This window comes from Prinia subflava, chromosome 1 (genome assembly GCF_021018805.1).
Source record: "Prinia subflava isolate CZ2003 ecotype Zambia chromosome 1, Cam_Psub_1.2, whole genome shotgun sequence".
Taxonomy (NCBI): Eukaryota; Metazoa; Chordata; class Aves; order Passeriformes; family Cisticolidae; genus Prinia; species Prinia subflava.
Window position 1 is genome coordinate 101,487,083 of NC_086247.1, and position 27,952 is coordinate 101,515,034.

At 40.3% G+C, this 27,952-nt stretch overlaps 1 protein-coding gene across 3 annotated transcripts in view; it reads left to right on the plus strand.

The window, feature by feature from the left end:
- Window positions 1-27,952, plus strand: part of HECW1 (HECT, C2 and WW domain containing E3 ubiquitin protein ligase 1) — a 260,000-nt gene that overhangs the window by 135,604 nt on the left and 96,444 nt on the right. For 2 of the 3 annotated variants that reach the window (XM_063405459.1, XM_063405477.1), the window contains 2 exons: window positions 1,220-1,314; window positions 26,330-26,408. In XM_063405459.1, the coding sequence (XP_063261529.1) occupies window positions 1,220-1,314; window positions 26,330-26,408 (174 nt within the window). The remainder of the gene's footprint in view (window positions 1-1,219; window positions 1,315-26,329; window positions 26,409-27,952) is intronic. The other variant, XM_063405467.1, reaches the window with a different exon arrangement.

Below are 27,952 nucleotides of genomic sequence, written 5' to 3' on the forward strand. Positions count from 1 at the left end.
ACTAGTATTAAAACTGCAACACAATTTGTATGTTTAAACAGGTAAGTGGCATTTTTTATTGTTTTCATATGTAGGCACTGTAGTTACAGTGAGTGTTTTTTGTGGCACTGCTGGCAAAGGCTGGTGTTTTCCCTGAGCTACAGCAGCAGGTGTAAAGGAAGGTCTTAAGGAAAATCTTAGAACAAATGAACATTTCTATGTCATTATCCAGTTAAAACCAGAAGATGTGAAAGCTGCTTTTTTTTTAAACAGGCATTTTTCACATCCCACAAACATACCTGTTACATATGTAACACTGCGTAATTGCTGTGTCCCGACTCTAGGTAGGCACATACCAAGCCAGTTCACATCTAGTTCACTGTGGAAGAAAATTCTTGCATGCCAGCAGGCAGGCCAGGATGAGCTCCAGCAAGTCACCAGTTCCAGGCAAGTAGGCAAATAGCAGCACTTTGCATCTGTTTGTAGTCACAGACCAACACAGAAGCTGGCTGGAACTGTCTTTCCTTCTTGTAGCAGATAAGAAAGTGGGTTGTGAGGGCTAATTAACAACAAGCTGTTTTCATTTCTGTGCCTCGATACAGTTACTGAGATGAGTTTCCCTCAGTGTCAGTGCATGAGTGTAAAATGTCATGACCTTTCCTGTGTTCCTCACCTAATTTAAATCTGTAGAAGTCAGTGGAAATACACTAAGGCAGGGTCCTGTGGTACTCTGCTATTCCTGAAAATGCTTTAATATAGTAACTGGCAAAGCAGTTAATCTGTGGAGATCTGCATCCTTGCCTTGACAAAGGCCAGAACAAATTGGCACAGTGAAGCCTGGTGATGAGCAGCTATCCAGTCTTGTCCTAAGTTCATCAATTTCTCTGCACATTAGTGCTTGGTAAGTCTGAACAGGGAAGATTTATATGTCCCTACTTTTTTCTTCCTAAAGGATCCTAAACAGTTACTCTAAGGTCTGTCTGTGTTAACTTCTGCTCGGAAGAGGTATGGATTGTAACTGTTTTAAATCCATGAACCAAACTCTAAATTTCACCCTGGCAAAGGGGAAGATCAGAGGCAGGAGGTATCCTGTTGTGCCATCGAGCCAGAATGAACCATTTGCAGTGTAACTGCTTGCCAGCCTTGTTCATGTGAGCTGCAGCTATCATGCAGATTACCCCTGGCAGTTTTTCTAATCCTTAATATCCCTTTTTTTTTTTTTTTTTTTTTTTTTTTTTAGCTGAAACAAAGATCTGTTTCAAGTATTACCATGGTGTGAGTGGGGCACTACGAGCCACGACTCCAAGTGTGACAGTGAAAAACAACGCAGCTCCTGTAAGTTATGCTGACATTTTCCTTTTCCATGGATGTTCCATTGTCGCTGTACTATTCCTTGCTTTCTCCGCCCATTTTAAATATTTTTATATCAAAACTGAACGTATGTGCTCTTCATTGTATTGTGGTACAGAGAAATGAGCAGTCTTTCCATGAAGATGTGGGTTTGTATGCCAGGAGAATATAGATTCAGCTCCGAATCTGTCACAGATAACCTCTCTGATTTGGGGCAAGCAAGTCCTACATCCTAACTGTATCCCATTCTGTAAAGTTGACTTCTCTCTCCTGGGTGCTGTGAGATACCCCTAGAGGATTTGGGATCCTTGAACAGTAAATACAATGTGTCCAGAAAGGGGAAAGATTTTCTTCTTTTAAAGTGCTTTTTTTCAAAATTAGCATTTTCACAGCAATGCCTCTGAGTTCTAGGAGCAAGCACACTGTGACATGCCCCCATCAGTGCTAAGAAGTAGGCACTTGGGACCCAATATATCAAAGGACCGAACATCCTTTTTGACAGATTTAGGCTTCACTGAGCGCAATTTTGATTTGCTAGAGCCTTGCAAAGCTCTGTGGCTTAGATAGCTCTAAAAAGCTATATATCTTGTCAGGTATTGGGAAATTTTATCACCCTGAGAGTGAAACATCTTTTAGAAGCCCACAAAGAGACTTGATGACCTCCAAAGCTTGTCTGGCCTTGCTGACAGTGTTTCACTGCCTGCCAGGCTTGGCAGAGACCTGCATGAGCTGAGGAGCTGTATTCCAACCAACATAAAAAAAAGACTAGTTCAGACATTGTTTAGTCTGGAAGATGGATTCAGAAAAGGATAGGAAAGAACTGTCATACCTGTGGGTATATGTAGGTTTCAGTGGACATCACTGAAGCTTAATTATTTTAGCTTTTTTGTTGTTGTTGTTGTTGTTGGTTGTTTTTGTTGCTTTTGTTGTTGTTGCTTTTTTTGGTGTGGGTTTTTGATTGGTTTTATTCCCCAGTCCAAAGCTAACATTTCTAGAAAGGTTGAAAAGTCTCCCATGCCGTGTGTTGGCTGTATCTGATTATACCAGAGCCAGAAAGGATTCATATTTATAACCTTGAGCCATGAAAAGACTTTCAGTGGTTTTTTTTGCCTTCTTTTGCTGCACAATATAGCTGCAAACTAGATGCTAGGTAGGGGCTGCTGGCCCATCCTTTAGGACTAAAAGGCATTCATGTCCCATTGCATCTTTCTGATGTACTTATGGTGAAGCCATTCATCAGTTTTAGAGCCTGGAGAGTTTCCTTCAGCTGTCTCCAGAAGAACATTGGGATGTGGCCTTGGATATCTTCATTGTGAGGGATGCTGAGAAGTTCTTTTTAGCTTGTAGTGAGTCATGTCTTGTTACCCCAGGACTTGTTGCTGATTTCCCAGTTGTTGTAATTTGGTGAGATAATTAATATCTGTTGTTGATTTAGTCCCAGTCTTCTCTGAAAGGTAAGCCAGCCAACCAAGGCAATAACTACCAGTCAGCTGAGAAATTAGAATTTGTTTTTGCGTTATTCCCATCCATGTCTTAGACCTGAGCTGGAGCCAACTGCACAAATTTTTCAGGTCTCGTATGGAAGGGTTACTCTTTCATTATTAAGTATCAGCAGTATGAAATTAGTAGAAGAATGTCTGAGGACCTGTGCCTTTGTAATATGCAAGTAGGTAATCTCTCCAAGTTCTTTAGCTGAGACCTTTACATGCCTATTTATGGGGAAATAAAACAGCCATTCACTTTCAGCCAAGGCAGGACTTGTGTTTAAAAGAAAATCCTCTTCATGCAGTACTCATGGTCTTCATAGGAATCAGATGAGGACTGTCTATTATGACCTTTAGTTGAATATACGCTACGCAACTAAAAACCAAAATATGATTAAAAGTGGTATCAGATAATGGTTTTCTGTTTGAGGACACAAGCAGTGTCCTTGGAAATTGCATTCTTTTTCTGTAATCTTCTATTTTTTCCTGACTTTCTGTGTTTCAAAATAGCCTGTGTGGGTTTTTTGCAGACCAGAGAGGCCAGTAGTGTTGTGGGTGCAGCATCTTTTTGTCTGTTGTTTTCTTGTTCCTTGTTTCGCTGCATGACTTATTTGGTGCATTGTAGGAGAAATACTTAAGTGAAGACAGCAGAAGCAGTGGAATGGCAGCAAAGGTTATGCAGTATGAACTTGCATGGACCCCTCTGGATGACTGCGAAGAGGAGGAAAAAGTGCTATAGATTTGAAAAATCCTTCAGAGTTTGGAGAACAATACTGGGCCAACTCTTCCCTGTGTGAAGGCTTTCATCTAAGTGTGATCCTCCAAATTCCAGTCCCAGCTGACACCATCAGATGGCTTTCTCCATCTGTCTCTCTGCAGTACATGTCCAACTTGTATTACTAAAGCATTTGAATGTTTTATAGCATCCTGTACCATTGGCAAGTGGTGTTACTCCCACTGCACAGGTGGGGAAGGGGATAACAAGGGATCTGCCCAGCCCTACCCTTTTCTTGGTTCTTGAGGGCACTTGCTGCTGCTGGGGGTTGGATGTTATCATGCAAAGTGGAGACATTATGTCAAGAGCTGCAAACACTCACCTTTGTGATTTCACTATTTTGTGCAATCATTTAAGGGCTGTGACAGTCTAGCACCTTGAATGTAGCTCACCTGAGGTTCCTGACACTTCTTACCACAGTGAGACTTGACACACAGGGCCCTTCTTGATGGAAGTGGATGCATCAAATTCCTCGGTTGTTTTCATTGCTCCAGTGGTTCAGAACACTGCCCCAGGGTTCTGGGCATGGCATTTCTTACAGTACCAACAAAAGCTGTGGTCTTCAGACTGCTGTAGCCTTGGTGCAGAGAGAGCCCTGCTGCTCAAAGAAAGCTCTCTTCAGATCCTGGGACAGGTTCCTGCATATCCCACAGAAGCCATCCTGTGTCTGTGCTTAGAAATCTGCCCTCTATTCCAGCCAGTAAGAGTTTCAGCAGTGGCTGATGGACCTAAGTGTGTTAGAAAAAATAGCTTTACAGGGAGATAACCTCATTAGGGATCCTACTGTGGGTGTCGAAGCTGAAGTTTTTTTGAAACTATAAAGAGTTTTGCCATTGTAGTGGCAGTGTCATAAATTCACTGACTCTTAGGTTGTCAGTAGGGGGACAGAGGGAAGGAGGCTTTGTGTTTTTGACCTAAGCAAACCTTTTGTTTGGCACAGCTTAGGAAGAAGATCCAGAGTAGATGTCCTTTGAGAAGCAGCATTTGGGGACGGGTGACCTTCTGGGGACAGTGTTTTTACTGCTAGCACTAAATCATCTGCAGCTGATGCCAGAGCCACCCAAGTGGGTTCTATCCAAGCCTCCGAGCGCCTGGCAGCTTCTGCATGAGGGCCAGCAGCTGGCATATTGGCTGCTTGGTGTGTGTCCTGTCAGCAAGTCTGAAAATACTGATAACCAGCAGTATCCTAACACAACAACTTAAAACAACAACAACAAAAAAAACCCCTCCATTGTCTGTCTGACTGCAGTTTGCTGCAATTGAAAAAGGAAAATAAGCTGGAAGTTGTCATGCTGGGGGCTTTACGCAGTTGCTATTCTTGTTCACGCGCTGCTGAGATGGTCTTTAATTGGCAATTGAAAGGAATCCCACTTCCAAAGGGGAAAAAAAGCTGCTGTGTAAGTTGGATGTCTTTGTATAGCACCAGTGGTGCTTTAGGCTGAGTAGCATCTCACATTTCTTGTCTTATGAATGTTCTGCTCCATTTGAGTTTAGCCCCTTATGCTGTAACCCAGTTATTAGAGCTGCCTTGCCTGCTGATTAGGATGCCCTGCAGTTCATTTGTTGGTGAAAAGTCCTGTCACATTTTGTTGCTGTGAATCATCACGCTTGAATATCTGGGAATGAAGGGCTGTGTACTTTGGCCAGTTCATACATGGCAGAAGCTTAAATGTGAATTTGGGGCATCAGATAGACCTGGGGGTAATGGCAGTAAAAAAAGAGCACCTGCAATTCTGGAAAAAAAGAAAAGGAACATCCTGACTGGCTCCTTTTTTTCTGGACTAGTGGAAAGCAGTGTTGCTTGTGCACAGGAATTTATATTACTAAAGCATAAACATTACTATGGTATGGATGAGCAAACAGTTTTCTCAGTAGAAGAGAACATTTTCACAATATCTGGAATGTTCCTGTATTTGTTACTCTTCATTTATTCATAATATTGTGACCAGTGATTCAACTTTACATCAGACATTGTTGTGGAAAGAAATACAGGTTACAGCAATTAATTCTAGCAATAGGGAAATGTTATCTTGTTAATATAAAAATGATTTAACGTGAACAAGGTTTTCTTGCAGTAAAAATAAAACTGGCATGAGAACAGCATGCAGAAAAAGAAGACCCTTTTTCCCTAAGAGTTTATAAGTCTAAAATGATAAATTGGGTACATCACAATTAAAAGGCAATAAGTGGAGAATCAATGCTTTAGCCTCAGGACAAATGTCTTCACTAAATTGGGAACATTCACTCACATGCAAAGAACCTCAGCTTATTGAACCTCTGGAGCTTTTATGCCACTGTTTCTGTCTCACAGATCATGGTGAGACTCCTCAGATACACTTAGCATTGTGGGAAAAGCTCTGTAAATTGGAGCTGATTATTGAAAGAGACCTTCTCTCTGTTGTGTTTGTGTGGAAGTGCTGCCTCGGCTGGGTTTCCCACAGCAGGAACTACTGCTTGATAAGCTGATGCTATTCGGTGGTGACTGATCATTCCTGAGGACTTCCTGCTGTAAATATTTGCATTACGTGCTGTCATGTCAGAGCGTGGGCTGCTGAGGAATGTTTGATAATGAAGGATTTTGCTTCATTTCCATGCATGTGCTGCAAGACAGGATTTTATGAGAGTGTGCACATACAAGCAGCTGTATCTCTCCTTCTGTTTGAAGGCTGGATTTTAGAATCTCAGCTGTGTCTTCTTTTTCACTTCATGTCTGATTCTGTGATAAGTGAGTTTTTAAAACTGTCCATGTTTCTAGGACAGTGCTATGGAACAAATGTAACAATCTGATTTGGAGGGTGTAGGTATAATTATGCATCAACAGAGAGCAAATAAAGAGGGAACAGAATCTTCTAGTGGCTTCTGCAGTGTTCAGCAATTGAGGTTAAAAAAAAGTTAATGGAAAACAACATGAGACTGCTGCAATTAATCACAGCAAAGGATGCCAGCCAGGTACATCTTTTACAAGTGTAAGTGGTGTACCTTGAAAGGCTCAGCGCTTCCAGGGAGGGAAGCAGCACTTCTTTGGAAGCTGTGGGTATGCTTAGGTGGCTGAGTATTTATCAAAGTGAGCAAGAGAATCCCCTTTCCTTATCTTGAGCTGAGAAGTAGCCAGAGCTCCCCCAGCTGCAGCTGCCTTCCAATACAAGACAAGGAGCAGCATTTTTAGTACCACCAATGTTGTGTAGGCATCTCCTCCTCCTACCTGCAAAGGTAAGTAATTCAGGAATGAAAATAAATCAAGCCAAAATGAGAAGGGGAAGTGACTGGAAATATTCACTCAGCTGGAAGGAAGCAGTCAAATAAAAAGTTATCTCTGCCAGTATATGGTCCCTTTCCAATGTAAAAGGGCCTTAGCAGAAAATACATTAGAAAATAAATGTGATTTATTAAATCATATTTAAAATAAATTAGGAAATATATATGCTAAGAAACAATTGCTGAAAGAGAGTGGATTCTCTGATTAACCATTTGAGGTGAATAATTCTGATAAAAGTAGCTGATCCATAAACTGTGGAAGGACAGTGACCTGTGTGGGTTTCTCATCTATTGGAAGTACCTGCCCATTTTGGGTTGTCCCTGATGCAGGATTTCTTTCACACCAGCAGCAGTGTTGTTCACACCCCGCCTGCATATGTGCTCCTGCATTGCCACTGGTGTAGGCTAACATCATGAAGGGGTCTAACACGAAGACACGGGCCTTTAAATTCAAATAAATTATTACACTGACTAGGGAGTTGTTTTAGCATTTGAACAGACAGTTCCTTGGCTTTCCATAGGCATTCAAAGAGCAATTTTGTCATTGTGTGCAAAAGAACATGATGGTGTCTGGAGTTAGCAAGCTGTCATAGCTGGCAGAAGCTGATCAGAGAAGTTTAGTAGTACCTCTTAGAAGGAAATCAACAAGGATTTGATATACATAGGGAACACTAGCACTTTCATGTTCAGTCCTGTCTGCACTCACTGTATACTTGCTTTGAAATGTACTAGAGAAGGGATACACCAGTCATTTCAGTGGCTAACATGCATTCAGAGGGAAGTGGGACTTTCTGGCAGAATTTGACCCCACTAGCTACATAATATAAGGAAATTATTTTTAATATCAGAACAACCCTCAGCATGCTTCTTACATCTGAAAAATGTTATTAATTCTTTTTTGTCATTTCCATTTCGTTTCATTATAAATCCACAGTAGTATTTTACAGCCTGATTTGGTCATTCTTAGTTCATGTTCAAGTATACTTACTCCCATGAGCAGCCTCTTAATACTCGCACAGTTGAGCCCTTAGTTCAGTGTAATTACATTTTTGGTTATGCTTTTCTATATCCTAATTATCACTGATTCAAAGAATTTGAAGGTTAATGACACGTCCAAATTAATTCTTATTGCCATCTCAGTAACACAGACTCTTTTTCAGTATCCAGTTATATAAAGTCTATTGTATTTACACTGCAATTACCCTGTCGTGTAGCAAGCACTTCATTTATATGAATAAGTGGAGTTGGAAAGCGTAACCAGGATGTAATTGGTCCTCTGACTGCAGTATAACTATAGTCACTATGTTATAAATAATAACCTTTTTCTTCCCTTTAGTTTCTCTACTCTCATTTTAAATAGAGATGGTTGAGATTTTCTTTAAATATTAAGAAAACTCATTTGTAATGAAGGTCTTTTCTGAGAGAAGTTTAATAATACTTGCTTCTACAGTTCTGTTTTAGTAAAGGTGTGGAGCATGTGCTGGAACTCCACTGACTTTACTGGAAATGTTTAATTATTTACCTTCAAATTGGCAGTATTTTTCAAAAAAGAATAGAACTGGCTAGTAGGGCCGCTTGCATTTTCATTATGACAGATTTCAGATATGTCAGTGGCTAAAGTAAGAAATTATCCAGGTCCATGTTCCTGGTGGCTTTTTTCTCTATCTTGTTATCGACTTTTCAGCTTGGTGTGGTTGAAACTCCTATTCCCATTCATTCATAGATTTATACTCTTTTTGAGAGGTAAGTACTCATAATTTATTATCTAACAAGCACAAATTGAGCAGGGAAGGTACGAACAATTTTCTTTGTGAACACTGATTTACTGAGCAGCAGCCCATAACTCTCAGTATGCAGGTATGTGTGTTTTTATCGTTCTTCCCCAGGAGGAATGTATCTGCTTTTCAGCAACAGCTGTTTGCATATTTAAATGTTATTTAATTTTGCAGTTTTCATTATTTCCTGGTTCATCCATATGAAAGACAGGTTATTTTATCATCTTAATGGAATTGCAAACATAAGTACCTAAAATTAGCCTTGGCATCAGAAGTCAGAATGGATTGGAAAAAAATATGCAACAGATGCTCCCAAAATACTCCTCAGTGTTTTTTCTGCCCAAATCCACCTGCATATTTCAGACAGATCTTCAAGAAGTGCATATCTAGGAGAGAAGAGGAAGAGCCTCTCGTGTGGTGTGTGTGGGATGCGCGGCAGCAGGGGAGCAGGGTCAGTGCTGTCACCGAGGAGGGCTGGCCATGCTGCCTCGGAACAATCACCATGGAGTGCTGTGTCAAGCAGCAACTCTGCACATATTGCTGCCCTGACAGCCAGTGCCCTTTTGCATCCTGTGAAAAAGGCATATTGTGTGTGTGGCTCTATGCAGATATTTACTATATGTAATATGCTAGGTAGAAAAGTTATGCAAGATTAACATTTAAATAATATAGTAAATGTAGTTTTTAACATTAAGTCTTAGTAGAAAACTGTGTGTGTGAGATATTCTTTTTCACCTCAAGAGAAAGAAAAGATAACCAGAAATTCCTCCACAGAGATAACAATCAACAGAAGCCACCTCTACAGGTCGGACCGAGACAAAAAGGCACCTAGAGAGATTAGCAGAGGGTCTTAGACAAGTACCAGACATATGCATAGTAATGAGGAGGTTGCAGAAAAGACTGAAATTTCTCTCTAAGTTGCCCTGTTGCCCTTCTCCTTCGCAGCCTTTGTCTGGGAGGGAGGGGGGACGGTAGTCCCGGGCTACCTTCTTTGCTCTTATTTGTCTCATTATTTGTCCTGTCTCTGAAAACTTTTTGAACTTTTATTATTGTATTAATTTTTTGTAACCAATTTTTATTCTTTATTAAATTTTCATAAATTTCAAAAAGCCAGTTATTGGCGTTTATCACACATCCCATGGTGAATCCAGGTAGTATACAACAGCATGGAGGAACTAGGCCTTATATCAAATGTATCCCTGGCAGAGTACCAGGTGCTTGAAGCAGAGAAAGGCTGTGTGCCTGTACAGGCAGGGTGGCTGGGGCAGGTGGCCTGTTCGGTGCACTGAAGAGTGGAATGATCTGAAGTGGAAGTTTTGGAGGTCCTGACACTGTCATCTTTAGTCCTCTTTACCACGCAGGCATGCTTAAATTCATGGTAGCTTCACACATGATGTGTTGCTGTAGACACAGGTGCAATGGATTTAAACAAGAAAGAGCTGACATAAGAAAAAGCCGGCATCTTTTAAATTATTAAGTAAAGTAATTCTGTAAGTGCTCATCTATCAGACTTTTTCCTATTGTGGTAGTCAAAATGTGCAGTTCTGCAGATTCAAAGCAGATTAGGACAGAACAAAAACCAGGGTTAATGCTACCATTTACGGGTTCTGTTAAATTGTTGTCCATTTCTTGCCCTCTCATGGACTCTACCTAAGCAGCACTAACTGTGGAGCTGCTGAGCCATCTCTAATTATCTCCAGCCACAACCTAGTCTTCATTGTGCAGGTCAGTTGCACCAATTTTGGGCTTCTCCCTGTTGATCCAATTTCTTTGTACGTGTTGTTGCAAAGAAAATGCTTGGGTTAAATTTAACCTTACTGGACATCTGATACTGTATGAACTTCTAAGTGTAGATTTAGAATGGTTTAATTAGCAGACTTGCAATACAGCAGAGAGTTGAAGTGAAGAAATAAAAAGTATGACAGATGGGAACTGGAGTGATTTTATTTCAACAACACCAAGATGACCATTACACAAGCCATTTATTTGTTAATAGGTTCAGTAAGAGTCTGGTATTTCCCAGGCACTTGCTTTTGGAATGTCTCTTGTTACGGTCACATAATAGCCATAGTAATATCTGCACATCATATTGCTCCCTTCTGTGATTTAGTAAATTATGGAGAGATCAGCAAATGTTCAGCACACTGCACTGGTGTAATCATCCTTGCTCTGGCCTTTTGCATTCTTAGATACTCTCTCTTGCATCTGGTCAGATTAATGAAAAACAGTGCAGTTCCTGACATTACACAGTGGGTCTGAGGACAGATAATTTTAGTTTTTGAAGGGCGAAGGAAAGAAGAATTTAGACCTGGGTAGTACTTCAGAGCTGAATGTGATAGAGTGCTGAATGAAGGTAGCATATCCTGCTTCCTCCCTTCCAGGAATTACATGCCATGATAGGACATGAATCTGATTGTGGGTGAGCACCAGATAAATTACCAGGGGTAGTTTAGATTACATGACACAGGTTTCCAGTATGTTTCAGTTCAGAAGCTGCAAAAAGATTTGCCTTGATGTTACTTTACAAAATAGATTCTTTCTACCCTTTTCCCTGCATTTACCAGTTTGATTTGTTATTGCCAATTTTGTACACATTGATTTAAATCTCACTGGGTGCACTAGAGGCCTGTAAAATGAATTTAAAAAGACAACGTTGTGTTCTATCAAATTTTTTTTGTGTGTTTGACTACTATTTAGTGAAAGCACTATTTATACTTGGCACAATCTTAATTTAAAAATAAAAATACACTTTTCACTCTGAAGAGAAAAGGAACAGGAATATTGCTAGGGTGAATCCAGTATCCAGCCATTCCAACACCCAAGACCATGGAAGCTATAAGAATCCTGTATTCTTATAGCATGAAACCCTCTAGGTGAAATTTGTATGTCTACAGTACTGCCTGATGGGGACTGCTTATCCACATCGTTGCCCTGATGTTTTCACTAGCTGTCCTTTCCAGCTCTGCACTGGACCCGCAGAGAGAGGCAGCTGTTGGAAAAGCTTGTGTCCCTGTTGTGAGTGGGAGGCTTGATGGCTGCAAGTCATTGCAGCAGGGAAATAATTTTGAGCTTGTCAGTTGTTAGCTTTCTGAGTCCCTCCAGAGGGTCAAACTTTTCCATTTAATTAGGCCTTACAAGTAAAAAAACCAGCTTTGCTTTCTTCAGTTTTTGCATTTACCTTTGTTCAATGTTATTGTCTTCTCCCATGTTCAGGATTAGCAAAGATGGAGATAAGAAGGTGTTGATCTCTCCTAACTCTGTATTGGTTAGCACTGCTTTACCATGTTTCCTTTTGCTGAAGTTCTTCTAAGGTACTTAGATGCATTGGGTGACATGTAATTCTGATCTGCATCTTCTCTTGGACAATTTTTAATACAAAAATTAAATTCCTATTGCAGGCATAAGCAGACATTTTCGCAATCTCTTATAATATCTGCTACTCCTGAATTGAAGATTGACTTGGGATAAAAACAACTTAGCAAAAGCCAAAACATCAGTGTGTTATCAATACCATTCTCATTCCAAATCCAAAACACAGCACCTCTAACAGCTACTGAGAAGTTAACTCTACCCTAGCTGAAACCAGGACACCCAGGAAGTAATTTCCAGTCATGTCTCTGGGAGGACATTGTGCTTTCATCAAGACAAGAAGCCCGTGTTCTGGTTATCATTAAAATTATGCTGACACTTTTTCAAGACTGTCTGACTTAATGTATGAATTCTAATTGTTCAGATTCTAATTTCTTAATGATAACTCATCTTTAGTACCTGCAATTTCAAGCTAATTTTGCCTTTTTTAAATGGCTTGTTCAACTTTGTTATATAGCACTGCCGTTGGTCATCTTTCTGTTTCACCTCAGATGTGGGTGGCAATGTTTTACTTCTTGGGTATGCACTAAGAATTAATGTTTTCCAAAAGGGTTGCAAATTCTGAAACGAAAGTTGTTATCACTGACTTTAATCTTCTATTAATTCCTGTTAGCGGATGAGACAAAGCAGAAGACTTAATAGTAAGTATTAGCTATGCTGAAAAGCACAGTGTTCAGGTTTGTGACTGACATGTCCATTCAGGGAAATTGGCATACTAAGCTGTGCTGATTAGTTTAGAACAAAGAAGAAATGATTCCTGTTGAAGAAGGAATGCAAATATTAGCTGAGAGACAGCTGTTTATGTGGTTAAACCTTCTTAAGATGTTGAATAAATTTTAAAATATGTATAGGGAAAAACATGAACTCACTGCTGATCTGAAGCAATGAATAAAATCCCAAATGGCTCTTTAAGAGCTTGAAATGAACGAGGCAAAATAAGTAGATAGAGGTGGGACAGTGAAAGAATTTGTTTTGTAAAATTCTTATGGTAACTTTTGTAACAGTAGAAAAATAGGACATCAGAAAAACATGGTAAAACAGCAGAATTACTGTCTTATGGTTTTATTTTTTAGAATATCTGTGATGTTTTAAAACAACGTTAGGATGTCAGAGGCTCATCTTATTTCTTCAAGATGGTCTTTTGTTTAACAGTATTTACTGCTGTGTCTCACACAGGTAAGAGGAAGGCTAATCTGCAGGAAGAGATAATAACAAAGGTGTGGCTATGGGTTTTAAATCTATTGGTGTTGATTCAAGGTAACATGAAAGCCAGATCCACTGAAGTGATAGAGATCTTTCTGCCTATCCAGTTGGTCCATCTCTCAAAGCTTGGGTGAACTACTGCACAAATATAGGCTAGATGCAAGTTATTTATTGTGTTTCTTTGTGTGGCTATTTTTAATTATTTACTGCTATAAGGCATGTCACTGTGGACGAGCTGCTTTGGAGTCTAATGTAAAGTGAGTTATATTTGTTTTGATGGTTGTTTTGGTTGTAGATTTTTGTTCGTTTTATTTTTTTTTAGAGAAGAGCATGGGGACTTAGCTGTGGTTTCTGTCTGAGGTCTCCTGATGCACTGACCAAGCTACCTGTGCTCTGTGTTGCAGTCAGATCTGTAGCCTGCTGGTTTTCAGATGGGAGGGAAATGTTTAGGACACACAGATGAGAAACAAGCTGAATATGTAAGTTGTGAATTTGCTGTGCAAAAGCAAAGTACAATTTTACTTTTACAATTGTAAATCAAAAGCTTTGATGCATAGTTGAGAATACTGATAAATTCTTGGGTAGGTGTGCAGATTGTAAAGTCTCTGAACCACCCACAAATGTAACACAGATTTTAGTGGAATCACATATTCCTAAGCTAAAGGATGGTGTGTTCCTTGTGGCCAGCTGGAAACCTGGCACAGTGGGAGGAGAGCTGGGAGATAGGTATAAGACTTAAGATCTTGTGTCCACACATCTGTATCACAAGAATCTGAATACAAGCCAAGATATGAACTTAAGCTGAGATGGGCAGTTGTGTGCCCAGTCTCTCACTCAGCAATTTTCAGCAAATTTCAGCAGCTCTCACTTACCAACATGCCTGTTTTCAAGCACTGTGTGGATTTCTTTTCATCAGAACAGCAGCCAGACAGCCAGACATGAAAAGGGAAAGGTCATAGAATTTGTTAAAGCCACATCTGTAGCCAGCACTGAACCTGTGTGTAGCTCTGCAGTGAAGTTTCCTATCTTCTACAGCTGATAGATGCCAGCAGTTTAGTCCTGATTGGATTTTCAGTAACCAAGGACTTTCCAGCAGCCAGAGTAATAGAGAAAAATAACTTTATTTTCTTGAAAGGTCTTTGTTTTGTTTTCTTGTCTGCTTTCCTTAGTCCTGGAAAGAAGAGGGGGGCAGGGAGCAAGATCTGGGGAGAGAAGAACATTATTGTAGTTTTGCAATGCATAATCCTTTATAAAAACAGCCAGTACTTAGGATCTCTTCTGAAATAACTCTTACCCTCAGATAACCTAAAATCAGCAGATATGACTGAGGAAATGACTATGAGGTGAAATAGCACACATTTATAACTGATGGATTTGTAGGTAATTTTGAATGTTTGTGGAGAACCTGCAATAACTTGCAGATTGTTTCAGTAGAGATACCCTAAGTAGGTGATAGAGAGGAGCAAGTGGTGACTGAAAGCCCAGAAGGTTTTTCAACATCCCAAGAGACATCAGTGTCTGGAGGTATCTGCCCTGTTTAGTGTGCATGGATGTCCATGTGCACATGCATGCAAGCCCTATCATGATCATGCTATCTTTTGTTTTATCTGTATGTTGAGTATGTCTTGGATTGCCTGTACTTCACACCTGGGCGATCCAAAAATGCATTTATAATTTTGCATTGGGAAAAAGTTATGATGGGAGACAGCTAAAAAAAGAAAGAAGCATTAAAATTTATATATCAAGAGGCAGACTTTGTGCTTCACAGTTATCTTCTAGGTTTGCATTTCCTGATTTCTTGGAGCTTGACAGGATAATCATGTTCCCTTAACATAGTTTTGTTGATAGAATAAAGTTATATAATATTGCACACTTCTTAAAATCATTTTTCCTGTAACTATTACTTCGACCTCTTTTGTTCTCAGGCTTTCTTACAAGTGGGGAAATCGATGTGGGTCAGTATGTTATATATCAGCAGATGTGCATAAGAATATTTCTTTAATAGAATTGTGAACCCTTTGTTCATATTTAATCCTTGAATCTCTTGAGAAACATTTTTCTTTTCCATTTAATATCTGGGTCTTTTTTCTCTGGCTAGCTAGCTGAGTTCTCAGGCAAGCTTGTTTCTATCTGTACTGAAAGCAGCACCTCCTCACTCAATATCTCCAGTTTAGAAGGAGGCTTAAATTCTTACATCTCTAAAGTCTGATGGAAAGCAACTAAATTGTTCTTATATGCTTCCCTTTTTAACTCAACAAGACTGGTTTTTATTTACAATGTGGCAGCTTTTGCCCTTATGCCTGTGTGGCAGGACTTTGTGGCGAACCTAAGTATAGACCACATTTATTAGACCACATGTTGATATTCTTAGCAAAGGACAACCAGCACCGCCCATAATACCTAACTAACCCTGGATAATTGTTAAACTTCAGTTCACAAAATGCATAATGGACTATATCTCAGATACCAACACATTTGTGACTTTTTTCTGGCAGACTGCATCTGTACTAGGACTGTGATTCCAGAGGTGAAATGTTTGAGGGCAATACAGGGCTGTTACTGTACACCCGAGTCAGTTAGTGGGAATGTTTAAAATGTAATACCAGAAAAGTTTGGAAGTGTCACTGTTGTCAGGAAACTCTGGCTTTTAAAGCAGCCTGTTTATTTCTCTTATTTTTCCCCAAAGGATCTCATTTACCTTTGCCATAGGCAAGTTTGGAAGCTGATGCTGTGAGGTTTGAGTTCTAACAAAGCTGTAGTGATCACAGTTGGGGTATTGGGATTTTTCTGGTGTTTGGCTTGGGTGTTTTGAGATGTATCTGAAAGGGAGGAAGGGAATTTTTTTAGGATGTAAAGATCTGGAATTTTAGAAATTAATTTCTTAATTTCCTTATAGCAACATCCACTGCTTTTTCCTTTCTTTTCCACTTTTGTTCTATAGACCCTTGCCTTTTTTTCTTTTCTCTGGTTCCAGTTTTTCCTTTTCTAGCAAATTTCTTTCACTTTTTTTTTTTTTTTTTGGCTTGTTCCTTTCAAGGTTTTGAAGAGCTTCTGGATTAGGAGAGGTTTAGACTGCCTGAAAAGCATGCTGAGCACTGACCACAACCAGCCTTTAGGACCTGTTGGCTGCCTCTCAGATAGGTAGTTGATGACTGTGTGAGCCTCACAGTGGGGTGGTCAGAGTTGGCAGGAGTGCCCAGGCAGAGAGACATCTTTCTTGCTCTGGAGGTGAGCTGTGGCCATGTCAGGCTTAGCTTGAGGGTCTGCTGTAGTTAATGATTTCCCTGAAATGACAGCACTCCTGCATTTAGTTGACAACACTTTCCCCTCCTATTGTACTTAATGACTTTATGTTCAGAAGACTTGCATCCAGTATGCACCAAGCCAAATCCTTCACAAGGCTTTTGGTGGCGACCAAATTGGTGTAATGAATTAATCTCTTACTGGAGATCAGATTTTGTAAAAGCTGCTTCTCCCCAGAACTCCTTCCTATACATCAGGTTTGCTTAGTGCCCTGCCACACTCATTTTCAGAATGAGTCTGGCCTCTGTTTTCTTCGTCCTTCAGATTGGACTTCACATTCAAGGAGTGGCAGAGATAGAACTGGATTTATTTATCCAGTTCTAAGGGAATTCTTATATGGAATGTTACTGATTCCTTTAACTACCTAATGGCATATTACAGGGAAGGAGGCAGACTCTACTCACCGCACATGTTGAAATGATAGCAGGTTGTGGACACAAGTTGCAGCAAAAGACATTCTGATTTGGCTTCAGGAGTATCTTTTGTCTCAAGACAGTAGTCAAACATTAGAATGGGCTACCCAGAGAGCTTGTGAGATCTCAGTCCTGGGAGGTACTCAAAGCTGAGCTGCACAGGGCCCAGAGTAGCTTGCTCTAAGTTGGACCCGTTTTGACTGAAGGGTCGGGTGACTTCAGGGGATCACTTCCAACATTGTTTATTCTATGGCAGTGTGATTAAAATCAGTAACCAGAAACCCACTTCACTGTAGAAGGCTGTTGACTTTTTAAAGCCTGCTGTACTAGAGAGCAACAACCTAAGAAAAACAAAACATCAAGTGCTGTAGACAACAGAAGCCAGTTGGAAAACAAAGGCTATTTTTAAATAGAAAGGATTCAAATAAAACAACCACAAAATCAGACAAATAGCAAAACAAGCAAACAAGCAAAAAATCAAACCCATGGGTTTGCTAAGGTGAGATAAGCAGTTTCTGCTGAGTCTAATGGATCTGCTAAAAGGAGAAACACTGAGTGTGAATGAGGCTGCATTAACTAAGTGACTGTAGATACTGTAAAGGCAGATTTTCTTTTTCCTCTCAGGTTTATCCTTTCTGAGGCATCCTAATTTGAAAAATGATCTGTGTAGTGTCATGTTTTATTAGGAATTCAGCAAGATCCAGGGACATCTGAAGTAGCACAGATATTTCTCTACTTTTAAATTCAGACTATAAATCTACAGTTGCCTCATTTCTGCCCAAAGTAGGACCCAAGGTTGAAAGTAAAGTGTCTCTAACTCACTTCTGGAAATAATGGAATTCATAGTTGAACTGGTATTTGAGGCATTCATTTAGAAGAATGGGCATTGTTCACTGCCTAGCTGCTTCTTTTATGGTGCAAAGGGTCATTGACTCGGTTCCCTTGTCCAGATGCTTTGACAGCATGACTAATGCTCTGAGCCCTTCTTCAAACACAGCTTAGCTGAAAGATACGTTCTCTCCCTCACGTGTCAGCATTACTCATCTGTGCACTCATCCCATCCAAACCGTGGTAAAAGAGTGAGGAGTTTCTGAAGCTGTAGTGAAGGCAGCTGCTGTCTAGTAGTTTCCTGCCCTCCAAAGACATCATGGATGTGTCAGTGTTTCCGCTATATATGCCCTATGTTTTGCTGGCTTGGGTCATTTCATAGGCAGAGAGAAAAGGTGTCGGCAGCAATTTTTTGATTCTCTGTATAAACAAAGTGTCTTCATGAAAATTTTGAAATTGAAGTCTGTGGGGCAAATTTGATGCAAAATTACATGATCCAATCAGTGTCCAATAAGCTTCTTCATGTGCCAATGGCAAGCTTCCCAGTTATTTCAGTGGCTTGAAGGATATTGCTTAGGTGTTCCAGAGAGGATAATATTTACAAGCAGTTCTTGCTTTTGGAGTGGTTAAGCATGTTAATAGTCTATGTATGGACCTGTCAGATTTACAGAGCCGATCCTATTCTGCATTAGGCAGCCTGGTGTAAATCTGATCATAACACCAGATTTTCTCAGAGGTTTTTTTTTCCTAGATAGTGGTAACACTGGGAAGCACAAAGCTGTTTAGCAACCACAAGGAGCCATCTCCTCTGCTAACTAAACTGGAGTTCGTTTTGAACATTGAGTCTGTAAAACACTGTCATGCTTTGGACCACTTTAACCTTGCTGAGAAACTTCTTAAGGTTCACAGGGTCATTGGCACCAAATAGCCTGCAGTCTCAGAGCCAGTGTGGGGGCAGTTGGTAGGATATGCTGTAGTAAACAATCCTCCTGAAGTTTGATAGGTAAAAGTGAAATATCTTCTGCTTAGATATAGTCCAGCCCTCAACCCAGAAGCAGCAACCCAAAGCTTACCATGTGCATGTGTGATTATCTTTCAGTATCTGAAAATCTAAGACTATTTAAATGAAATATCAAAGAGTGAAGGAAGATCAGAATCTCTAATCCAAGCTTTTCCTCTGCTGCCAAAGGATAACTGAAGTTTATTACGCAGAGCTGTAGAAACAATTAAAAAGCTGAATTTAATAAATTTTTGGAAGAAAACGATACTGGACTCTGTGGGAGGTACTGATTTCTTACCTCAGTCCTTGATTCTGTTTTAATTGGAAGTGTTTGCTCCTAACATCTTTATTTGAGATTCTGGTTATGCTGAAAGAGGATTCTACACACATAGGATTGGTGGGGGAATATGAAATAGCTTCATGCCATCATGGAAACCTCCTTATACTTGGTATGTACTCTCACTGGATGTTCTTTTGTTGTAAGCCTGTTGATAGTTGCCTTCTAGAGGACGTCACTAATGCACTTCACTAAGTGTCACGGTGCTGTGTTTCGAGACCTCAGCGTCTCGACGCACGGCCAGCCTGGGACACCGTGACAAGGGACGAGGATCAGTTCGTGCGCTGTGCGACAATACTGATTCCTGTGGGTTCTTTGTTTCGAGAGATCCTTGGCAGCGGTCTTAAAGTGACAACAGAGGCAGGATGGGAGGCAGTGAGGTAGCAGCGTTTATTGTCGGGCAGGCGTGAACTAGCCGCGCCCCAGTCTGCTCTCGCAACTGCAGCCGAGGGCGGTTCTGTGTAAACCTTTATACAGATGGTGTCAGGGAGGGGTAAAGGCAAAACAACCAATAGAGGGAATTCTAGGGACTGTTACACAGGTGCGATGTTCAATTTTTGCCAACCAGGGGAGTGGGGAGAAATACAAAAACTCGCGGGCTTCATGACTGACAGAAAACTGACAGTTACGTACCTTGCCACAGGGGTACACGTGGATGAGAGGGAACAAAGGAACATATAACAAACTTAACTAAATTTTACACACTGCCACAACTAAGCAGTAGGGTTTTTTCCAATATTTTAGTTTGGCTGCCATAGTTTATAATCTACTGTCCAGTGAAACAATTCATAACATTTTCCATGGGGGAAAAAATGTTTACTCACTTTCTTGTGACCTGTTTAAGGGGTTTCTAGGACAAGAGCTTTTGGAATGAAAACTTCTTTCTCTTGGGAATAAATAGTAATAAATAAATACTGCTGCAGGGTGGGGTAAAAGATGTGTTCTGCAGAGAGAGGGCAACTGTCATATGCCCACAAAAGGCAGATTCTCCACTTAATTAGGGAATGGCATTGGGAAGGTGGTGTATTACAATGCTGCTGACTGTGACACATGGGGGAGCCTCTGTGTGTGGTCACAGTCCTTCAGGGCTGTGCTGAGCGCCCAGCAGGAGTTAGGCTGCTGCTGGAGAAGCTGGCAGCTGTTTGGAAGCACCTGATAGAAAAATACCACTGTGCCAGCACAATGGCTTCACAAGCTAACAGGATAAGTGGAATATATTGCATTCAAGAGCTGGATAATTCTGTTAGCAGAGTGGGGGTTGCAGCTGAAGCACTGCCACTAATTAGGGGTAGATTTTCAAAGTGGTTCCTGGGATTATAGACATAATTCCATCAGTAGCAGTCAGGGAGCTCAGATCTGCATTTCTTCCTTTCAGAATTCGCCTCTTGCATCCCAGAGCGTCATCTTCACTGGAGAAGCCAACCGATGGTGTAAAAGGAGGCACTTAGTCTGTGTTTGCTTAGTCAATTTTTTTTACAAAACAGTTTATTTTAAATTCAGCATCTGGGCAGAAATGGGACTGTTCACCCATTTGAAGATCTACTGAGGAATTCCCTCTCTAGAGAAGATGGTAGAATATGAAGTGTGAACTCAGGATGATGTCTGATATTTTCTTACTGTGATAAGATGCTTCACTGCTGAGCTGTAGAAAATGTAAGCCTTTTTCCACTTGTTTTGAAGAGTTGATCTAATGTTAAGCATTCAGTGAAGTCACGAGTGCAACAGTGAAAGCCAACAGAAATAGGTTAGGGCAGAATAAATTTTTGAGGATTGTTCTGGACTCCTGTGCAGTGTGCACTCTGGTCTATTAAAACGATAGCTCCAAGCTGGTTTAAACTCAAATCAGCAAAGCTGTTAACCTTACTTATTTTGCTTTAAATCTGCTGGCAAGTTTGGTGGTCTTGAAAAGCAGAGAACAGAGAACTGGAGCTTGAAGTAAGCATAGTGAGGCAGTGGATAGCCTGTCTTTTGCACTGCAACACCACATCTTTAGCTCTGACACATGTAGCAATACCTTTTCTGCTTGCTGATGGACAGTTTGAGGCTAAGTTGAGGCTGGTTTTCACTTTTGGTTTGAATCAAGCACAGGTTGTAGCCTTCCCTTTTTGCAATGCTCTAAATTACTACTTTTCATCCTCAAAGCCAGTGTGTACAAACAGAAAGTATTTTGCTGCTTTACCTTTGTGATTTCCAGTCTTCTTCCACTGTAGACTTCCATCTTGATTATAGGTCTCGAGAGTACTGCTTGGAAGTGTGAGCTTTTTTGAATACTTTGATAAGTCCTTAGATCTAATTTTTAAAAGAAAAACTCTTGTGAATAGATAGTATTACCCCAGCTAGAACTTTGCAAGTTTACAGTACCTGACTGTTTAATCTGTGTTCGATATTACTGTAGTTACAATCTGTGCTTTCAGTGTAGAATAGTCCAGGTTTCAATTAGCATCTTGTAAAATGGAAACTTGATTATATTGAGCATTAGGTCATTTCCATGATGTTCACCATGATATAAAGTCAGTGAAAGCAAACAAGCAGTGCAGTACTTAATATCACTGTCATTTCCTGTTTAAATGGAAGAAATACTGACCTGTGGGAGGTAAGTTATATCAATTAAATGTCACCATTCTTTTGCAGCAGAAGCTACTGATACAGAAGTGCTTTAGCTGTCAGTGAAGAGTAAGATTACTTAATCTAGGTGTTTCTTCTACTTACGGGAGAAGAAAATTCACTTAGCTTTGTTGAATCACTTAATGTGAGCACAGTGGCCAAAAAAGTCCTCTTCCTTCTGGAGAGGAAGAGTGCTACAGAACACTAAGACAAAAGACTGTTTTCCTATGCTGTGTGTGAAAAAAGGAGTAAGTGCTTGTCAGCTGTGAATGTCTAGCTGTGGTACATGCATGTAATAAAATCATATTTATCCTGTTTTGTATCAGCAGGACTTTAAGAATAGTTAAGTTGAGCTGCACTGTATACAAACATGCTAAAAGAAATGGAATGCTGCAAAGGAGGTTCTGCCAGCATGCTGCACTATTACTGGTTACTGTGGTATCCAAAAGCAGATTTTCTAGTAGAGCACTAGGTAAACACAGTTACAACAATTAGTTTCCTCCAGACCTATATTCACACCATACCTGTGTCCAAAAGTATTTGTCCCATCATAACTTAGAGCAACAGGGAGGCTGAATAGGGGCACCCTAAGGGTGTAAGCCACTTTATTTTCAGGGGGAAGAGTGTTGTGCTTGTTACTCTTCCACATATTTAGGTAGACTAGCGAAGGGAAGAGTATTTTAGGAGATATTTTTGATTAGTTGTGAGAGTCTCTGTTTCTGGCTTTCACAAATTTTTAGTGATGTGCTTAGAATTTTGCCTCAGCAAGAACTGATGGACTGTAATACCTCTGGGATTTCTCAAGATAATTACTTTTTTTCGTAACACATACCATGGCTAAAGAGAAAGTCTCAAGGGCACCCTTTGCTAGTATGAAACCTGCCCCCTTTCTCATTCAAGGTCACATAACTTCCTTCTAGCATTTACAGGAACTACTCAAAAGGAGAAGTGATTCCAGGACAAGACTATTATTTTTAGCTTTCAGTCTTCTCCTTCGGTCTTCTTTTTTCTCTGTACTGTAAAAATGAAAAGCACTACCAAAACTGGACTGTTTCCTGAGGTCTGCAAGTTGCCAGCAACTGTAGTCAGCAACCCCCCAACAGGGTTCAGTCTGGCCTCAAGTACCTTCCTATGTTTCACAGTTCACCATCACAGGTGCTGGTAGTCATCTTTTGCCTTGCTTCAGAGGCTGGGAAGCTCTATCACAGACCAGAAGATTTTACAGTGTGTGTTTACTGGAGAGTATTTTAAAGGAAGTACTGATGCTTTTCTAACTGTTTGAATGTATATGCTGACATCAGTGGCAATGATCCTGGCTCCAATTACATTCAAGGAAGTCAAAAGGAGGTTTAAAGCCAGTTCAGGAAGCTTTTGGGTTTTGGAAAGAAATTCAGTTAGGTTTGAAGTTGCAGCTCATGTCCCATCTTCATGTCTAGATATAGCAAAAGTGTGTAGTAAAAGCATGTTAGTTCTGTTTTTTATCAGCAAGACCTGTAAAATAATTAGGCTGGGTTGTGCAATGTGCAAAAATGGCATAAACAAAAAATATCAATCTAACTCAGACTGACCTCTCACTTCAAGGGCATAAAAAGGCACAGAAGTTATTGAGGGAAAATCACATTTGTTCCTTTTCATGTGAAAGACGTCAAGCCCATAGGATGTCAAGTGATAAGATGAATGTTGTCTGTCTGTCAGCTAACTGTGTTTTAAGTGGCTGTTGAGAAGACAGAGGGGTTTTTACCTCCTGATGACTAAACTCAAGGTTTACTTAAAGTGACAAAACTCCCAGTGTAATTATATTGTAGGCACTAAAATCAGTCTAGATTTCCTTCATGACGAATGGCAAGCAGGAACAGTGTGACCTGTGCACATCCCTGTCCCAGGTCTCAAGATACTATGAAACACATTTGATATGACTGCTGATGAGCTCTGGTGACCACTTACCCTCTTTTACCATGCTCTGCATCAAGTGCAGCCGTGTCCTCATTACTGAGAACAGTCTGGTATTGCGTTAGAAAACAGTGAATCCAAACTGCAGCAAATAGCTCGTCTTATGTTAGGAGATTTGTCTACCTTACTTCCTTGTTGTTCCTTCTGACTTCTTGAAAAAACAATATTAAAGACTAATCACTTTCATGGCCTTCCTGTTCTTTGAGAGAGGATGTTTTCCTGCTCCTGAGCCTGCTCTGGCATGTGCCCTGGCATGCCTGAGGACCCATGTCATGGGTGAGAAGGTGCTGTGTATGTGTGAGGATAGTGGCATACCAATGCCTTCAGACCGCTGGAGGATGAGGAGCACGGGTTTGTGGATGGTAGAGCTACTGAGAAGGCTCGGTTTTATGAAGTCTTTAATGGTGCATCACAGGTCTCAAACCAAAGGGTAAAAGCTTCTCTCCTTCAGCCTTTCTGCCGTGCATTCCCTTTCTCATCCACCGGGCCAGGAAGAAAATCAGAAAAGCTTCCAGCAAGTGTTTCATTTTGCTAAGGTTAATTACTAAGCATTCTCAATATGTCTGGCATGCTGATGTAGTGCTGCATCTCAAAGAGTTATGCAGGGGTCAGCTACTGAGGATGGAATTCGTTTGCACAGCAGGGCTGGCTTTTAGTACCCCTGATTGTATGGCTGAGTGGTGAGCACTTGACAGGGCACTGTGAGGTGCACCTGCATCACAGAATAGATGGACCCTTCAGAAGCAAATAAGTTACTTTGTTATTGTTTTACTTATGGGACTGGATGTGTTATTATTCTCCTTGTATAAGGGCAAGCTTTGCTAGTGCAAGTTTGACCATGCTGAGGATGGTTTGCTTTTTATCAGGACTTGTGCCAACAACCTTTTACAACTGTCTCAATATAGTTTCACTAATGTAGATATGGCCCCTGAAGGGTCATTTAATAGCAAATATTTTTAAGTTGTGAACAGGTTTGCAGGACCTCATCAGATCCACCCCGGTTTGTTCAAAGTGTAGTCTGTCGAACTATTCGTACTGGCGTGATGTATGACATACGTGGCAGGTCTGAATAAAACCCCAGGAAATGTTGAAGAAATAGACAAAAGCACGTTTTGCAAATGTGCACATATCTACATTCGTTACTATCCTGGAAAAAATCATGCAAGGACCATAAAACTAGGCATTAAAGCATAATGTGCAATTAATATCAGGCAATGACATAGTATGAAAAATACATGTTGACAAGGAAATGTCATTATTTCTTGATGGGATCACAATTTTGGCTGGTAAAGGTTGCCGAGTTCTTGTCATAAAATTCCCAGAGTCACATATATTCTGATATAATGTGTCTCTATCCAGAAATCAGTGGTGGCTTCAGTAAATATGTTGAAACTTACTTTGATGAGAAGGCCGATAGTGCAATTGCAGCTAATTCGCTGTGATCCAACAGGGATATTTCTACTGGAATTTATTCGTAGTCCCACCCTACTCAGTACCTTTTATCCCATTTAGATAGTCTGGAAGAAACAAAATGATTATGACTGAAAGTCTGATCCAGCAGGACCCATTATTTTATAAGGATGTCTACATTCAATCCATATATTGTTGATGTAAGTCTCATCCATGTGTGGTTGTTTAATCCCTGCTATCTGGGCTAAGTACCCACTTGCCCAGGTTTTGCACTGTCTGGGGGCAGAGAGCAGCTTGTTTTCTAAGTTAAGCTTGACTACACAATATTTAATATACCGAGCAATGAGTCACAGCTGAGTGGGACTTCAGTTACTGTTTCCCATCATAAATTGGAACTTCACTGCATAAATGCTGTTCCTCTTTTTTGGCTGAAAGCTGAATAGCAAGAGTGACACGGAGCTGCTGCATCCCGGGGGCAGAGCAGCACTTGGTTTGACTCCAAAGTCAGTGGGAAGCAGTACTCATAGCACCACCTCCCTGCTGAACTTGGAGTCTGACACCCGGTGGCATCTCCTCTGCCCTGCTCAGAGACTCCACACTGGTGGTAGGCTCCTCCTAATGCCCCAGACACTGGCCCATGGCTGTTGTTGCTTCCCAGTTCTGATCACAGCCAGAAGGCAGCTTGGGTCCTAATTGGCACAACAGCAGCTCACCAGTAAACTTGCTGAACCAAACACTGGCAATAAAAACTGAACTGTGGAGTACAAAGAGTAATCTATGGATTTTCAGGGTTTTTTTTCCAGCACACCCTCAATGCATATTGTTAACATAATTCACAGTAGCTTTTTGTGCAGGGTACTAATAATCTCTCAGAAGTCTTTCTCAAAGGCATGCAATAAAGTTTCTGGAACAAGATTTTCCACGCAAGTAATAAGGTATTATAAAGATAAAAGTTGTTTCAAGAGGTGATAGCCACATCCCCATCCTTATATACTACTTTTACCTCCTGATTAATAAGTAGTTCCTTTTTTGAGTGAAGAACTGCTCTATTCAAATTACAGTAGTATTTTTACATCATTCTTGTCTTTTAAGGGAAATCTTCCAGGCAGGGATGACTTAGGTCATTAATGGTTAAATGATTATCTCGATAAAAACGTGGTTTTGATCTCTGGTCATATAATTGATTCTTAGTTGTAAAACTAACTAAGAATCACTGCAAAAGACAGTTACTATCGTAATTCTCTGTTCCAGAGTTGTTGAACACTACTCTTTCTCATCATTCTTTATCTCCCAGCAGATTTTTAAAAGCATCACCAGTGAAGACTCAGTCCAGGGACAAGGAAGTCGGAGACTGATAAGTTTTTCATTGTCAGGTAAGTCACTGCTGATACGAAAGTTTTAAGCCCAACAAGTTTAGGACTGAAGTTACTAGAACCTTTCATGTACACAAGTGTGTAAATAGATGTATGTATATATTTATGCATGGGTTCTTTGTTGCTCTAGAAGTGATGCTGAGACAGAGAATAAATATCTATGATTATTGCCGCACTCTTTTCCTTCAGTGAGAGTTACCTGCTGAATTAACTTGTTCAAGAAGAGTTCTGGGGCCGTATTAGGTTTTTCTGTTTACAATTAAATATGTAGGTCAGGGAAAGCAAGATCAAAGGCATGTGCTTTATTTACAGAGCAGAATGTGATTTGTGGTAGTACTCTGTTCCTTGGAAAGCATGTTCCATAGTCAGGGTCTGGACCTGAGGCAGATCCATGTGCTGTGGTGCAGAAGCTTCTCTGTATTGCTCAAAAGTGACTCTCAGACTTCTTGAGCCAGAACACTGCTCTTACTATCTGGATTTCATGCAGAATGCTCAACCTCATTATTTGGCATGTCACTGCAGATTATAAAGGCTAAATATGTTTCCATGTAACAGCTATGAACCATTTGATCTGGCTTTGGTAAGAACAACATGTAAATCACGTCTGTAGAAACCAGATTTTGGAGTCTTCTGCTTGCTGGTTGGTTTCCATTTGTTTTTTAGCTCCTGGAAGACAAAGAGAACAATGCTTGACTTGACTTGGAAATTCTTTGAGCATATAGTGCTCAAAGAATTGAGTGTAGAGTGAATGTGTTACCCTAGTTCAAAAGTTTTACAGGCATAGGCCTTTAAGTGTAAAGTCCTACTCTTGAACAAGAATTTCATTATATGATTGGTTTTGGCCATATGATTTATTTCAAGCTTCCTTCTGTTAAGGATGCATCTCAGTGCTTTTCCAAATCAGGCAGCCAGTGTGGTTCTTGAGAGGTTGCATATGATACATGGCAGATCAGATTGACTTTGGGCAGGGCTTTTTTAACACACTGCTTACTTTTGCCGAGTTGCACACTGGACATCCACCTATTTGTTGATAAAACCACAGGTTTAGCTCAACAGAAATAAAGAAGTAGGCTTAATAGTTTTTAATGTCCATAAATAATCTTACACAGAAAATGTGGCCCAGAACTAGTTACAGTTTTTCATTCCCTCAGATTCTTTGGCCTAGTAAGCCAAGAGGAGTGAAGAGTCGTAATTTGTGAGACTGCTAAATAATGTGGTGTCAGTGGGCCCTTTTATAAACTAGAGTATCTAATTTACAGCTTGATTTAAAGTATATAAAGACCATACCTAATAATAAATTTTGGATATCTTATTCCAGTCATTCACAAACAATTAATCTGCATATATATCACATCCATATAACATCATCGCAGCCAGGTATATGAAGGGCTTTGATAAAATAATTTTGCAACTATTTTCTCAAAAATTGAAATTATCAGAATAGTTCCATTTCAATCTTTCTGAAATTAACAGATTAACACATCACAAGGATTTATTTACTACCTCCTTAGTCAACACTACAGCAACAAAATGTCTCTCTCAAA